Genomic DNA, 15010 nt, shown 5'->3' with positions numbered 1-15010 from the left:
GAAGGGCCATCTCTGGCACAACACCAGAGGAGAGCGAGGACCTTCCTCCCACTCTACTGCCCGCACTCCACAGTGAGCAGAGAGAACCCAGCCGGATCCATCCCACCTAGGCAGGGGCTGGTGGGAGCTGCACCACGGTTGCTGTGACAACACAACGCTCTTGGCCATAACATCACCATCAATCAGCTGCCAGACAGCTCCAGCGGGAGCCAAGGAATCCCGGCCACACCCACTGATCTCAGCGCTCCCGGGAAGCGCTCCCGACACTGTCGTGGCACAGCTGCATTCTGGATAAGGCTGCAGCCCTGCCGGCATCGCATCTCAGGCTCTCTGCGGGCTGAAGGCTGCCCACCACGTGCTTGGGCCGGGGAGGGCAGAGAGACCAGCTTCCCTGAGCCTGACACTCTGAGATGAGCCACCTCTGAGGGCTGATGATGCCATACGTGGCCCCAAGTGCTGTCAGAGCTCAAACACCAAGCGTGTTCCTCTACCCACCACAGCACGGGCAGGGCCAGCACCACCATTGCACCTTCTGACACTGCATGATGGGAACTTATCTCTCAAGGCCCTCTTGCACCAAACAATGGGCTCTCATCCGCAGGCCAGCTGCTCTGCTCAGCCCAGCAGGGAGCATCCATGGCTCTTGCTAATGACAGCTCAGGGAGCACAGGACAGGATGGGTCTAGTGGGTCTTGGATCTAATCCCTGGCATGAACACATCACCCAGTCCCTGTGGGACAGGGACAAACCTCATCTCTCCAAAACCAGACACTGCTCTCTTCTTTCTAGTATCTGGCTGTTCTCAGGTTGTCATGCAAACCTGCAGCTCCATCACCCTGTGTGGCACCTTGCCCTCCTCAGACCTGGGCAACACTATCCTGCTGCTGCCCGGTCTCTGTCTGTGCTGCCTGTGGTGCTTCGCTGGGGGATCTGCCCTGCTGCAGCCCCTGTCTGGTGCCCGAAGAGAGCTGGGGGCTCGCAGGGCAGCCAGAGGGCCCAGAGTATGGCCGGCCCTTCGGCACAGCAGCTGGATACCTCCCGGGGCTGCCAAATTCCTCGGGTCTTCTGGCAGCGGCTGAAGGGGCCGCGGTGAGAGCGTGTCAGGAAGCTGGAGTAAACAAGGTCCCGGCGCGGAGCAGGGTCCGGCCAGGCCAGTCCAGTTCCCAGGCTCCCCCAGAGGCGTCGAGGACAGCAGGGGCACTCTGGGGACAAGCGGAGCCTCCCCGCGCAGCCGCCCGGGAGCTGCAACCGGAATTGGAGTCGAGAGAGCCTCATCCCAAGCGGGGCCAGCTCCTCTGGGGTCTCCCACGCCAACAAACCCACTATGGACCTGGACCCTCGGCTCTCGCTTCTGGCCGCCCACGCACGCCCGAAGCCTTGTGCAAGGAAAATTTTCACAGCTGAAGAGAGTTCGCCTGCAGTTCCTTAGTGCACCCCTCCCTGGGAGCTCCCTGGGCCGGGATCCCCACCACGGGCAAAGGCAGCGGAGCCCCTTCCCCATCCTAAAGCTGTTCCCAGGGGCTTTCCGCTAGGGAGGTCCCGGCGAACAGGACACCTCCGGCCCCAGCAGCCCCCGACAGGCAGGAGCCCCCGGGGAATGGATCCCACGCGTAGGGGTCCCACCATTCGACACTCCTCCCAGTCCTGTCCAGTGCTAGATGTCCCCTCCCGGTCTCCGCTGCTGCTCACCTCGGTTCTGTCTCTCCAGCAGTCCCGGCTTCGGTGCCGCTACTCGGCGTCTGCCAGTGGCCGCGCCCCCGCCCCGCCCCGGTGCCGGCCCCGTCCCGCCCCGCGGTGCTGAGGGGCGGGGGACAGCGCTGCCTCGCCCCGGCCTCGCTCCGGAAGGACCCCAGGACCCGCAGCAGCTCCTTTGACAATACTTTTATTCGATTACAGTTTCGGGTTTTCTCCGCGTACACTGGAATGTGCTCTATTCCCTACCGGGCAGGGTTACAAAAAGGGGGAGCTCGCTTTAAGTATCGCCCTCAACAATTCAAGGAACAAAAAAAGCTCCATGGATATTCCTACTAACCTCGAATCCATTTAAAAATCATACAGACAAGCAGCTCTCACACGCGACCGAGCAAAGGGATCGTCATTGCCTACTGCGGTAGGGACGGGAATCGCTCTCTGGGACACGGAGCTTCGGTGTGATTTCCTCCTGGGTGCTGCTGACAGACTGCAAACTTCTTTGGCAGGGGAACCAGGAGAAACCAGCCCTGCAGAGCTGCTCCCGGGGACCTTTTAGGACACTTGTTCCCGAGCTGTGTGCTCAGAGCCCATGGTAGCTCCCCACAGCCCTCACTGGTGGCCCGTGAAAAGCCAGAATAATCACAGGGTGAGATGAACCTACAGGGGAGCACAGGTCTGTGAGATGAAGCAAATGGTGCTTGTGAGGCAGCAGGAGGAGAGACTCTAGGACAGCACCGGAGTGCTGCTCACACTTAGATCAAGATCAACTCCCAATTTCATGACATCAGCATCTCCTCCTCCACTCACATCCACTAAGAAACACCAGTTTGGGCCAGGTCCTGACATGGAAGCCGAGCAGCTGAGTCTCCATGGCAAGGGCTTCAACCTCCCCAGACACCACAAGGACCCCAAATCTGACATGTAGCTGGTTCTAACCCAGTTGAACTGCCTCCAGACCCTGGCCCAAGAGCCACCACAGCAGCAGACAGTGAGCTCATGCAGGGACAGTCAGGAGCTGGAGCACCCCAAGTCTCTCCACACAGACACTGCAGAGGAACAGCAGTAATAGTGCTGGGCAAGCAGACTGAAAGTCAGGGTCTGTCTTCCCCCAATTCCCCTCCCACCTCAAACACCAAGGCCAACTTGCTCTGTTTCCATCAGACAGAAGGGTGCAGAGAAGCAAGTGCCTCCCCTGTGTTAACCCCTGCGACCAATGGAAACGAGCGCTGAGAAGTCAGAACCGCAGCACCAAGGAGGGAGCAGCACAGTGATGCTTCAGAAGCGAGGAAAACAATGTCTGGGAGGCGCTGGAACGGAGCTCCGGGCATCTTCATGGGAGAAGGGGACGTGTCAAAGCCAGGTTCTCAGCGGAGACCTTGCCCTTCTGCTGGCCAGTAGAGATCTGTCGAAGAAGTTTGTAGTCTTTCCCCCCATGAGCACCTCAGTTTTCTGCCAAAAATGTCTGTGACCCAGGACCGCTGCGGGTGGCGGAGACACGGCTCTCAGCAGAAGGAGGGCTGTGGCGTTCCCAACATTCAGAATAAACTTCAGCCTCTATTTTTTTTTAAATTTAAAAATTTCCTCCTTTGCACTCCCCCACAGCTGGCGTTACAGGATTTCATACTTGTCCACCAGGAAGGTGGTTTCGGTAGAAAACCTCACAGGGCTGTTCCCGTCTACCTGGGTCACTTTGGAAACCTGCGGGGACAAGAGGCAGAGTTAGCTCAGCAGCATGCTGCTCCCTCACCATGGTGCCGACAGTTACTGGGAGGGAGTCAGCTCTGAAGGAAAGATTGGTTCCCTGGAAACAGGGCAAGGATTTTCTGTGCTGTAAGTGAAGTGGCAGCTGCTAGCAGCCAGAGCAGACAGACATCCCCACGCAGAGGAGATTTTGGCTTAGAATGCACTAATGAATTCCTTAAACTCCAAGGGGAATTACTTGGACGCCAGAAGGAACAACCAAAACCACAGGCAAGCTCTGGGCAGCAGAGGCTGCTGGTGCTGCTTGCTGACACTCTTGGATCCAGCTCCTGGCTACAGCCAGCAGGCCCCCATGCTGCAGCATGGCCTTCATTAGCCAGCCTGAGAGCAGCAGCAGCCATACCTGTATGTTGCAATAGTTCTTTTTGGAGACAAAGGAGACGTGCACTGGGAAGAAGTCGTTGGGCTGCCCTGCTATGCTGAACTCCAGGCTGCCACTCTTGGTTTTGGCATCTATCACTGGCAGGCACCACTCAAGGAGGTTTCGACGGCTGTCGTGGCGATACTCGCCATCAATCTCCCCAATCACTGGGGCACCGACGCCAGACCTATAGTGGGCAGCAAAAGGTCCTCTGAACTCACCTGCACAGTGCCAAGGGCTGCTGTTGCACGTGGATAGCCTGGCCACCAGGTAGTGGAGCCAGCAAGACCCAGGACAGCAGAGGTCAGTGCTGCCCGGTCAAGGAGTGGTACTTACGGCAAGGGGATGGTGATGATGACATCATTCAGCTCCAGGCTCTCCTCTTGCAACTCATATTCAATGTTAACGTCACAGCTGTTGCCGCTTTCTGAGGGCCAGCAGTTAACTGAGGGCACAGAAACATGGTGCTGAGCCACACCTGCCTTCTGCAGAGCGCAGGCTTTCAGAGGAGGCAAACAGCCTCGCTCCAAGACAAGCTTTTCATTTTCTCCAAGAGCATTACAGAAACTGGAGGCTACTGAGAGCAGCAGGCACTATCCAAGGGAAGACACACAGCATCCCCAACATCCCCTGGGCTGCCACACTCCAGAGGCTGGCATGAGGCCAGCATAAGGCCAGACACAATCCAGCAGCAGACACACACCAGCCTGTGCCACAGGAGACCCCAGAGGCAGGAGCACACTCACTTGTCAATGGGATGAAGGACTCCTCTGTGGTCTGCAGCCTCCACTTCAGCACGCCCACGTCGCTGTTGATGGGGAATGACTTCTCTGGGTTCTTCAAACCAATCTGCGACTCTGCGGTGAAGAGCTTCTTGTCCACGTTTGGGTGAGTCTGGAAGGAGAACACATGCCCAGGATGTGACTCTGAACCTGAAGGAGTTGTGCATAGGCAGTGTGGACTCCCACAAGGTCAGCCAGCACTTCCTGGAGTATTTTCCCCAATGAGTCTTAAAATCCCAAAGATCACCCTGAAGACCCACAACAGACATCTCTCTGCAGAGAAAAAACAACCTAACACTGAAGGAAAAAACACCCTGAAAGCACAACACACATACACCACAACAGCCAAACTCAGTTTGAAGTTTCTCTCACAACAGCAGCTTGAGTAGCTTTGCAGAAGTAGAGGACTACTGCAAGCCCATGTTCAAATTACTCTAGAAAGCAGTCAGCACTGGGTTTGTCTGCTCTGCCCCTGAAGCTGCACACGTGAGAGCAGTTGGGAACTCGCTTGTGAGATGCACTGATAAGGAACCTCCAGCTGCATACACAGCCCTGCAACTGGCTATGTGTAGACAAGCTCTTGGTGAGGAGGAGGAGGGAGGAAAGGAAGTATCAAAACAGCACAGCCTTCAAGTGATCAGTGAGATCACACAGCAGAAGGAGAAAGGGAAAGATGAATCTCTTAAGAACCTCTGAAGCTGCCATCACTGACTGCAGCCAAGGGCCCTAGCAGTGGTCTCAGACACAGTGGGCCTCAAGAAGCAACAGCTCCCTAGATAATAAATTAACCCCTCACAGGCACAGCAAGTTCACTCCAACACCCACTACAGCCACAGCTTCCAGCAGACAAACAAGCAGCAGCAACACGCCCAGCTGCTGCAAAGTCCAGGTGAGCTGACAGTACAGCAGGCCACAGTGCTGTAGGACAGATAAGGCTGCTAGGGCAGGAGGAGACCTGCGCAGGGCTGCACTTCTCAAGTGAACTTCAGTCTCTGCAGCATGAGCTGGCCCCACGTTTACACTGAGCACTGCTCCTCTTTGCTGGGGAGGCTTAGACCAGAACACGGCACAGCAGCATGCCCAGGGACTCCTAACATTTCACCCCAGAGTGCCAACATGACAGTGCAGGGCACCGAGCAGGCTGTACCTGCAGCTGCACTCCCCTCTTGTCGTCGTTCTCCACGTGCAGGCGAATCCGTGCGAATTTCTCGTCGGAGATGTGCAGCATGATCATGCCATGCAGCTCCATGTTCTGCAGCCCTCCGTCACGGCCACAGGTCAAGGAAATTTTCTCCTCTATTTTCATGTGCACGCTAGACAGACAGAAAGCAAACAGCAACTTCAAGTCCTGTGCTGAGCATCTAAGGGGCAGGATGAGAGAGGAGCGCGACGAGGCAGAGGGTGACAACCAGGGAAACAGCAAGGGTGGCACAGCAGAGGTTCTGACAGGTGAACCTGGGGTGCTCTGGAGAGTTGAGTCTGTGCCAAATGGCACCCAGACAAACAGCACTGACAAAAGACTGGGACAGGCTGCTCATCCAGCACCCCTCTGCTGTGCAGCACTGCTGCACGGAAAGCATACTGTGAAGGCCTCTGTCTGAGGCTGCAGCAAGGCAGGCACCCTTCTGTGTCTGGGCAACAGAAAAAGCAGCTGCTGCTTTAAGGAGAAAAGGTTCAGGAAAATCCCTAACTTCAGCCTATCCATCCCTTTAAGAAAATTCCTCATCAAACCACCTGTCTGCCTTTTTGCTGCTGTGCTTCCCAACATTTTGCCCAGCATCTTTTGAAATGAACAGGCCAAGCAAGCACACAGGAAAAAGCCTCTTCCGAGAACAAAAAAAGAAGCCAGCTCATGAAGCCACATGAGCATTGTAGGGAGAGCTGTGAGGAGACCTCTTCCAAACCTACCTCTCTGTGTTGACAGGAGGAGCAAGAACTTTGGCTGCTTCTATAGAGCGCTTGCCCACAGAGGTCATGATGTTCTCTCCTTCCGATTTCAGCTTGTCCACGAAATTGTCCACCTCCTTCCCCTTGGCACCAAGTTTCAAGGCTTTACTTGGACCTGAAGGCCTGAATAAAAAGTATCTCCAGGTCAGCTCAGGACATCAGACTGCTCCTTTCCTCAGGCATCTCACCATCCCAGCAACACAGCATTCCCTCCACAGTCCCATTTTGGGGAGACAACACTTAAACTCAATGCCCTGTGCAGGCTGCCAGGTTTTAATGTAGATCTGGATCCTATCTGTCTATTCCAAGTAGCTGGGACCTCTTTTTCACACAAAACAAGAAGCCTTCTGCTCATCGGAATCCAGAAAGATGACAGCACGCTGCTGTGCTACACAGCCCAAGTGCTGCTTGATAATTAAAGGGAGGTCTCAAGGAGACACAGCACGTACTGACCTACAAACAGCTGCATTTAAGGGCTTGGAGGTGCAGAGACCCATCAGCCCCTGCAGGATCTCAAGAGCAAGGCTACGCAAAGGACCCATGTGCCACAGCCTTCACTTCAGCCACGGCTGGCTCCAGGGAGCGCTTGCCCCATGCTGTGCACCTACCTGGCTGGTGCTGGTGCCACCTTGGGCTTGTCTGTTTCAATAATGGTCTCTGCAATCATTGCTGCTGTTGTGCCCCCTGACATGGCTGAGCTGCCAAAGCCACCAAACCCGGGTGCCTTCTTGCCCTGTCTCTCGGCGTCCCTCCTGGCCTGCTGCAGCTCCTTTGCTTTGCGGCGCATCTCAGCTTTCGCTTCGCGTTCCTGAGTCTAGAGGGAAGGACAAGAAGCCGCCAGAGCTTTGCAGTCCCAGCACCAGCACCTCAGTGCCTTTGCCCATAAAGACTTTGCAGAGGGAGGAAACGAGGTTAGAGGTTTCAATGTGGAGAAAACCACAACCATTTCATGACTGCTGTCACAGGAGTAACCCCTCTGCACACCAAGAGCTGTGTTTCCCAGCACAGCAGGCTGGCAGCTGTCCCCACTCACCTCCCGGACTGCTCGGAAGACCTTCTCATCATGTGATTCCATCTCGGTGAAGGTCCGGATCTGGGCCAGGTTCACATTCTCACGGTAGCCCAGGGCCACAATTTCATCAAAGGCAAAAATCAGGTCAAAGCAGTGCTCAGAGATCTCGTTCTCCTCCAGAGCTCGACAGTACTCGGGGATCTAATCAGAGGAAAACATTTTGAAGGAGTAGCTGCAGATGACACCCTGCAAACATTTTCTTTCCCCTGCCCCTGGGCTCCACGGCTGTGCTAGACCTTCCACCAGACCAGATTCCACTAAGCTTCTCCTCACAACTAGATGTCATCGACAAACAAAAAGATGAAGTTTTACCCTCGTTAGTTTTTCCACACTAAAATATTTATACAATCTCTTAGTTTAATTGCAACATCAGCCCGGAGGAGTCTAAACACACTGGGGCCAGTGGATTTCCTGAGGACTCTGTGCCTGGATGAAGACAGCTGCACAAATGCAGGCTGCTCCAAAAGCAGGCACAGGCAGCGCTGCACCTCCAACAGCCAGGGGCTGAAGTGCCTGGAGAAGGAACGCGGCCGCTGTCCTAATGGCACAGAGAACACTTAATGCTAACTGCATGGCATCATCCCTTCAGCCTTACTGAAACCTAACTGAGGGTTTCATGTGCAATTCAGAAACATCACTCAGGCCTCAGAGGCTCTTCTACGCCAGGAAGAGGTTCTGGACAATCAGGTTTCCAGGTAGAGGCAGAAAGCACCCCAGTCCCAGCTCACCACGAGGCTGCCTTACAGCCAGGCTGCACATATAAACTCTATGTTAAGGGCAGGTCCTTACCACTCGGGAGAAGAGTCGGAGTGTTTCCAGGTCTTCCAGAATGTTGCTGTTCTTGGTGGTTATGAGCACCATGTAGAGCTTCTCCATGGGCTGATAGACGTAGCGCACGCTCTCGGTCTCCACGAAGGTGTGCTGCTTCCCCGTGTTCATCAGCTTTGGGAAGGCTGCCAGCAGCCCCTCGATGCGGGTCCGTGTCATCTCCACGAACTGCCGGGAGACAATGGCCTTCCCTGCCTTTGTGCAGACAGCTGCTGCCAACAGCACCTGCGGAGGGGGGGACGCTGCTGAGCCAATCTCCAGCCCGGCACAGCCTCGGCGGACCGGCGCAGCACCGCTCGGGCCCATCGCTTCTGACCATGCTTACCCATGCCATGCCACGCCACCAGCTCATTTTCCTTAAACACCACCTAAAACCCTTCTCTGTGCCCAGCACCAGGAGCTGAATTGTGCCTACAGCAAAGCCACCTCTGCTTTTCCCTTTCTCCAGTCTGCTCTGTTGCAGCAGTGTCCTGAAGGAGAGCTCTCCCTGCTCTGGATCAGGTTGTTCCTTCACCCACAGCACTGGAACAACTTAAGTGCTTCGGTTGAGCTTTCTGTCAGCCTGGTCCAAACTTACAGCTACATAGGAAGGTGTTTTAAGAAGTGACATTTCTTCACAACACCACGTTTACAGTACAGACAGGTTAATAAAACATTGGCAGTTATATTAATTACAACCCATAGATGACTCTCCCAGGGGTTTCACAGACGTTATCACACCAGCAATAAAAAGGCAGCAAGGCAACTGCCTGTCTACGTTTTCTCATTCTCTCAGACTACTGAGACTTCCTCGTCGCACTTCTCTCGTAAATCAGCTTCTCAGCTTCATCAGGATGAGTCTGTTTTGGAACTCTTTTAAACCCTCAACTGTTGCTACTAACAGGCAAGCACCAGAAACTCACAGATTTCACTTCCCACTTCTGCTCCAGGTAGACTGTGCCCTGGTAGGAGTGCGAGGCTCCTTCTGGGCTGTCCGAAGGGCCTTGCGACTTGACAGTTTGGGGACAACTATCTCCTGAAGTACTTCCACGTCAGGAATAAGCTTTCTCTAAGTACTCCCCAAAACTATTCAAGAAGAAGCAGGAGGCAGCAAGGACCCCGCTGCACCGCGAGCACACAGCAGTCTGTTCTGTACGGGAACACTGCGCCAGCTACCGTCAAACACCCCCGTGGATAGGCAAGGAGGAGCAGGGCTAACTCTGACGGAGCTCCGAGTGCTGCACTCAGCCCCGACACGGCAGCAGGCGGACATCGCCTGCGCCAGCCGCACCCTGCACTCCCGGGGACAGCCCTGCCGTTACCGAGACGACCTTTACAGTTTAATGCAGAGCGCCAAAGGCTGCGGCCCCTCGCCGAGGAGGCACCGCGGCTTTGTAAGCGTCGCTCCGCGGTCAGCGGTCCTGCTCGCCTCGGGCATAGCCGGCCCTGCGCCCCCGCCGGTCCCCGAGACCGCCGACCTCGATCCCGACTGCCAGGGCGGCAGAAGGACCTGCCACGATCCGCTGCTCTGCGCTGCCCCGCCAGGCCGCGGGGCTCCGGCTTCGGTCCCGGCCTGTTCCGGGCCTGGCCGGTCGTGAGCCTACGGACGAGGGCAGGAGGGGCCAGGAGTCCCACGACGCTCCCCCAGACCCCACCGCGGCGAGCAGCAGCCCGAGGGCAGAGCCTTACCATGGCGGCGGCAGCGCAGAGCTCCGCGCTCGCTCCCTGCCTGCCTCCGCGCACCGCGCACCGCCAGCAGCCCCGCAAGATGGCGGCGCCGAGCCACGTCCCCAGCCGGAAGCGCCGTCACGCACGGCGCGCGGGGCGGGTCTGGTCCCACCGCGCTTCGGCCGCCTGCCGCCAGGGGGCGCCGCGGAAACAGCTCCGCTCCAGCTAACCGGAGACAGCGCCGCTCCAGCCAACCGGAGACAGCGCCGCTCCAGCCAACCGGAGGCAGCGCCGCGGAGACAGCTCCGCTCCAGCTAACCGGAGGCAGCGCCGCGGAGACAGCGCCGCGGAGACAGCGCCGCTCCAGCCAACCGGAGGCAGCGCCGCTCCAGCCAACCGGAGACAGCTCCGCTCCAGCTAACCGGAGACAGCGCCGCTCCAGCCAACCGGAGACAGCGCCGCTCCAGCTAACCGGAGGCAGCGCCGCGGAGACAGCGCCGCGGAGACAGCGCCGCTCCAGCCAACCGGAGGCAGCGCCGCTCCAGCCAACCGGAGACAGCGCCGCGGAGACAGCGCCGCCCCAGCCAACCGGAGACAGCGCCGCGGAGACAGCGCCGCTCCAGCCAACCGGAGACAGCGCCGCCCCAGCCAACCGGAGACAGCGCCGCCCCAGCCAACCGGAGACAGCGCCGCGGAGGCAGCGCCGCTCCAGCCAACCGGCGGCGGGCGCGTCGCCATGGCGACAGCGGGACGGCGGGCGCCGGAGGTGAGTGGGCCGGGCAGGGTCGGGCAGCGCCGGTGCCTCACCGGTGGCTCACCGGTGGCTCACCACGCTCCTCCGCCTAGACTCGTCTGGTCGAGAACCGTCCGTACGACGAGACCCTGGAGCTGCTGGAGGCCGAAGAGGCGGGCGGCACGGCGGGGAGGCCAGCCGGGGCCCGCCCCCGGGGATTCCACCGGCCGGGACTGCCCGCGGCGGGCGGCAACGCGGCCGATCGCAGCACAGACGAGGAGGGCAGCGGCGGCAAGGTAGGCGCGGTGCCAGCGCTAGGAGGGGCGACCCCAGCCGGGAGATGGCCGGTGGTGAGTTCCAGTCCCTCTCCCCTAGGAGGAGGCGGTCGCCTCCGCTGCCCTCAGCGACGACGACTCGGAGGAGGATTCTTCCGAGAGCGACTCGGAAGACGACTCGGATGAGCACGGGGCTGCGCTGGAGGGGTGAGTGGCGCTGCCGGCCGGAGGAGCCGGGGTCCGGTGCCGGGCAGGTGCCGTATGAGGCCCTCTCGGCCGCGCTGGTGACCGAAGGTGTCCGCCAGCCTCCCGGCTCAGCGTCAGCCCTGGCAGGCAGTGGATGCCCCAGAAGGGACATCTCAAACACATCACTCAGCTCCTAATGATCCTCCTCTTTCTCCAACACTTTCAAACCCATTAGTAACCCCAGGCTGCTGTCCTGATGCCTGCCCTTGTGCAGGGCTCTCCTGACACCCTGCACAAATCTTTCTGAGCACAGGCAGCTGTGTGCGTTTGGGTTTTTTTACTGGGAGGCCTAAAGCAAGATGTGGCCCAGTAGTGGTTTTGCTGTGCAAGGAGTCTTTTTAAGACAGAACTTCACTCCCTGTCACTTTGGCTGCCTTTGGGATGTTCTGGCTCAGCTTCAGTTCGTACAGAGCCTACCACACGTTAATCTTTGCCTGTGTTTCTCCCTTCTTTAGTGATTTGAATCTGGCAGATTATGGCTACCTGCCAGTGTCCTCTGAAATCAAAGAGCTGTTTGAGTACATCAAAAGGTGAGTGGAAGGAGGTTTACCCCACTGTTGGCTCTCCTCTGTGACAATGATTGTGGCAAATTTGACACCAAGCTCACTTTCTTTTCCAGGTACACTCCCAAGGCAACAGAAATTGAACACAAACTGCAGCCTTTTATTCCAGACCTTATTCCTGCTGTTGGGGACATTGATGCATTCCTAAAGGTACAGTTGCTTCAGGTCCCTCTACGCATTGCTGCCGAGGGAGCTGAAACAGAGCGAGGCATTGGCACAAGAGGCAGCCAGGCAGCCACCTCTCTGGAAGTGCATGTGGAGTTTGGAGTGAGGGCTGTGCTCCCCCTTCTCCCACACCTTCTACTAACAACTCAATTCGAGAGCATGCCTGTTCTCAGCGGGGGATTTTTACACTACAAGGAGCCCCCATAAGGCAGCCCCAACATCCCCTGCCTGGGGCTCCCACAGACATCTGAGTCTGTGCCTCTGCAGGTTCCCCGTCCCGATGGCAAGCCAGATAACCTCGGCCTGCTGGTGTTGGATGAGCCTTCGACCAAGCAGTCAGATCCCACGGTGCTCTCTCTTTGGCTGACAGAGAACTCCAAGCAGCACAACATCACTGTGAGTCAGGGCTGGGGAGGTCATGCTGGCTGCAGCTGGCTGAAGCAAAGCTGGAGTCGCCTGGTGGAGCTTTGTTCCCTTTGGCGTCAAAGGCTGTTGGTGTTTTGTTTGCCAGCCACTCTTCTGGCTGCAGAAATCAGTTGGTGTAGTGCTGGGTGGTTAGTGGGGAGCAAACGTGGTGTTGGCCAGAACCCTCCCAAACCACAAAACACTTCCAGGTCTGTGTATCTGTTTTCAGCAGCAGATCAAAGTGAAGAGTTTGGAAAATGCAGAGAAGAACCCCAAAGCCATTGAGGGCTGGATTGAGAGTATCAGTGAGCTGCACCGTTGCAAACCTCCTGCCACAGTCCACTATACCAGGTGAGCCACTGTGGCAGCTCTCCTTCACACAGCTCTACAGCCTGAGCTCAGGTCAGCAGGAGGCTGTCAGCAAAGTCTAGGAGTAAAACCATCAAGATATCTCCAAGAGCAGACATGGATTCTCAGGGTCATCCATGATGTGCATGTGCAGGACACTCTGTCTCCCTCTCTGCACTTCTTTCTCCCTCCGTAGCTTGGATCAGGCTGATAGGTAGCACTCAGAACTTGCAGCTTTGCATTCTCAGACTTCTTTGATAAGTAGAACAGTCTCCACTGCCCTGCAGTGGAGGTGCTGCCTGCTTGCAGCTGGTAGAACAGCAGCCTGACAAGAGGAACCCATTCTGGTTTTGTGTTCTCTTCTGCCCTGGCAGGCCAATGCCTGACATTGAGACCTTGATGCAGGAGTGGTCACCAGAGTTTGAGGAGCTCTTGGGAAAGGTTTGTTGTGCACTCGACGAGTAGCTGGTTCAGCAGGTGGGCTGGAAACCACCTTCCCTGCTGCACTTGATGCCACTGCTGTCTGTTCCAGGTGGGCCTCCCGACAGCAGAGATGAGCTGTGAGCTGGCCGAGTACATCGACATGATCTGCGGTAAGCAGGGAGGCCACGCTGGGGGCGCAGGCACGCGGCTGTCCTGGCACAGCATCACTCGAGTCGAGAGAGCTCTGGCTGCAGGCTCAGCCCTGTTCTCTGCTGCCTTCAGTAGGAAACAGGCTCTTGCACCATCGCCTGTGATGAGCTAATGCCTGGGGGCTCACGAGCGGTTGGGTGCTCAGCCTTTGCTTGCAGCCCTCATGCGCTTCTGCTCTTGCAGCCCTTCTGGACATCCCTGTCTACAAGAGTCGACTCCAGCCCCTGCATGTCCTCTTCTCCCTCTACTCAGAGTTCAAGAACTCACAGGTACTCATCTTGGTTTGGCACCTGGCAGGAAGCACTGCAGAGCTGCTCCCCTTGGCCTTGGCTCTGCGGGGCTGCAGGTGTTTGCAGAGGGCTGGGAGGCCAGGGTGGAGGGATCCAAAGGCATTTTATAAGCCACTCTTTTCCCTGCTACTTCTACATCATCCAAGAAGCCTCTGATGTGCTGCGAGGCTGGGATGCTGTGTTGTTTAACACTCACATAAGCCCAGAATTGCCTTCCCCCACAGTCAGGGCACACAGCTTGTGCAGAGTAGAAAAGGCTCATGTGACCTCCAATTCACAGGTTCATAGATTGCATTAGATTGGAAGGGACCCTTAAAAGTCATCCTGTGCAACCCTGATGCAGTCAGCAGGGGCACCTCTAACTAGATCAGGCTGCCCAGGACCACATCAAGTCTTGATGTTTCCAGGAATGGGGCCTCAGCTACATCTCTGGGGAACCTCTTTCACTGTCTCACCACCCTCATTGTGCAGAACTTTACCTGATGTCCAATCCAAATCTCCTCTGCTCTAGTTTCAAACCATTGTCCCTCATCCTATCCCCACAGGCCCTCACAGACCCTTCTAAACAGCCCCTCAGCTTTTCTGTAGGCCCCCTCAGATGTTGGAATTCAGCTCTAAGGGCTTCTTGGAACCTTATCTGGGGTGAACAACCCCAATTCCCTCAGCCTGTCCCCATACCAGAGGTTCTCAATTCCTCTGATCATCTTTATGGCCTCCTCTAGACCCTCTCCAGAGGTCCATGTTCTGCTTGTGTTGGAGCTCCCAGAGCTGGACATGGCCCTGCAGCTGAGGTCTCAGCAGAGCAGAATGGCAGAATCCCCTTTACATCTGCTGGCTGTGCCACTTTACAGAAACCTGTTCCTCCCCCTGCAGCATTTCAAGCCCCTGGCTGGTGGGAAGAAGGGCAGGAGCTCACCATCCGACCCACCTTCACGAGCAGCAGACCCCGAGGTGTTAAGCTGTACCTGAAGCATCATGTTAAACCTTCATTGCCTGGATCAGTGGCTGCTGCTGCTGGACATCAGCATTTGACCAGAGCAGCCCAGGCAGCAGCACTCCATGCTCCAGCAGCCTCTGGTTTTTACAGACACTGCTGAGCTGTTTGACTCACCACATTTATTGCAGAAGATGCCTAATTCACCACATTTATTGCAGATGCCTAATTGCTCCATTTTTGTCTCATTCTCAAGAAGCTCAGCATTAAACCAGCTTTTCTCAGTGACAAGCTCTCTGTGCCATAGCTGCTGCCAGGTAGAGGTTCC

The 15010-nt window shown here is 56.8% G+C and overlaps 2 protein-coding genes across 2 annotated transcripts; one reads left to right on the top strand and one right to left on the bottom strand.

Annotated features, from left to right (window-relative positions):
• Positions 1-1866: 1866 nt before the first annotated feature.
• ARCN1 (archain 1) lies at positions 1867-10231 on the bottom strand. The gene is made up of 10 exons (XM_064173370.1): positions 10112-10231; positions 8405-8668; positions 7577-7756; positions 7152-7357; positions 6505-6666; positions 5744-5909; positions 4561-4708; positions 4151-4259; positions 3797-4001; positions 1867-3390 (listed from the first exon to the last, which is right to left on the bottom strand). Exons 1-10 carry the CDS (start codon positions 10112-10114, stop codon positions 3301-3303), a joined length of 1533 nt encoding a protein of 510 aa, XP_064029440.1. The 5' UTR covers positions 10115-10231; the 3' UTR covers positions 1867-3300.
• On the top strand, positions 10113-14973 carry IFT46 (intraflagellar transport 46). The gene is made up of 12 exons (XM_064173097.1): positions 10113-10250; positions 10533-10856; positions 10937-11119; positions 11199-11305; positions 11800-11874; positions 11964-12057; positions 12340-12468; positions 12707-12828; positions 13200-13266; positions 13358-13418; positions 13642-13727; positions 14622-14973. The coding sequence occupies exons 1-12, from the start codon at positions 10113-10115 to the stop codon at positions 14715-14717; spliced, it is 1482 nt and encodes a 493-aa protein (XP_064029167.1). The 3' UTR covers positions 14718-14973.
• Positions 14974-15010: the final 37 nt, after the last annotated feature.

The sequence above is a fragment of the Pogoniulus pusillus genome, chromosome 38, assembly GCF_015220805.1.
Source record: "Pogoniulus pusillus isolate bPogPus1 chromosome 38, bPogPus1.pri, whole genome shotgun sequence".
In the NCBI taxonomy this organism is placed as follows: Eukaryota; Metazoa; Chordata; class Aves; order Piciformes; family Lybiidae; genus Pogoniulus; species Pogoniulus pusillus.
This window is presented reverse-complemented; position numbering and strand designations above follow the sequence as displayed.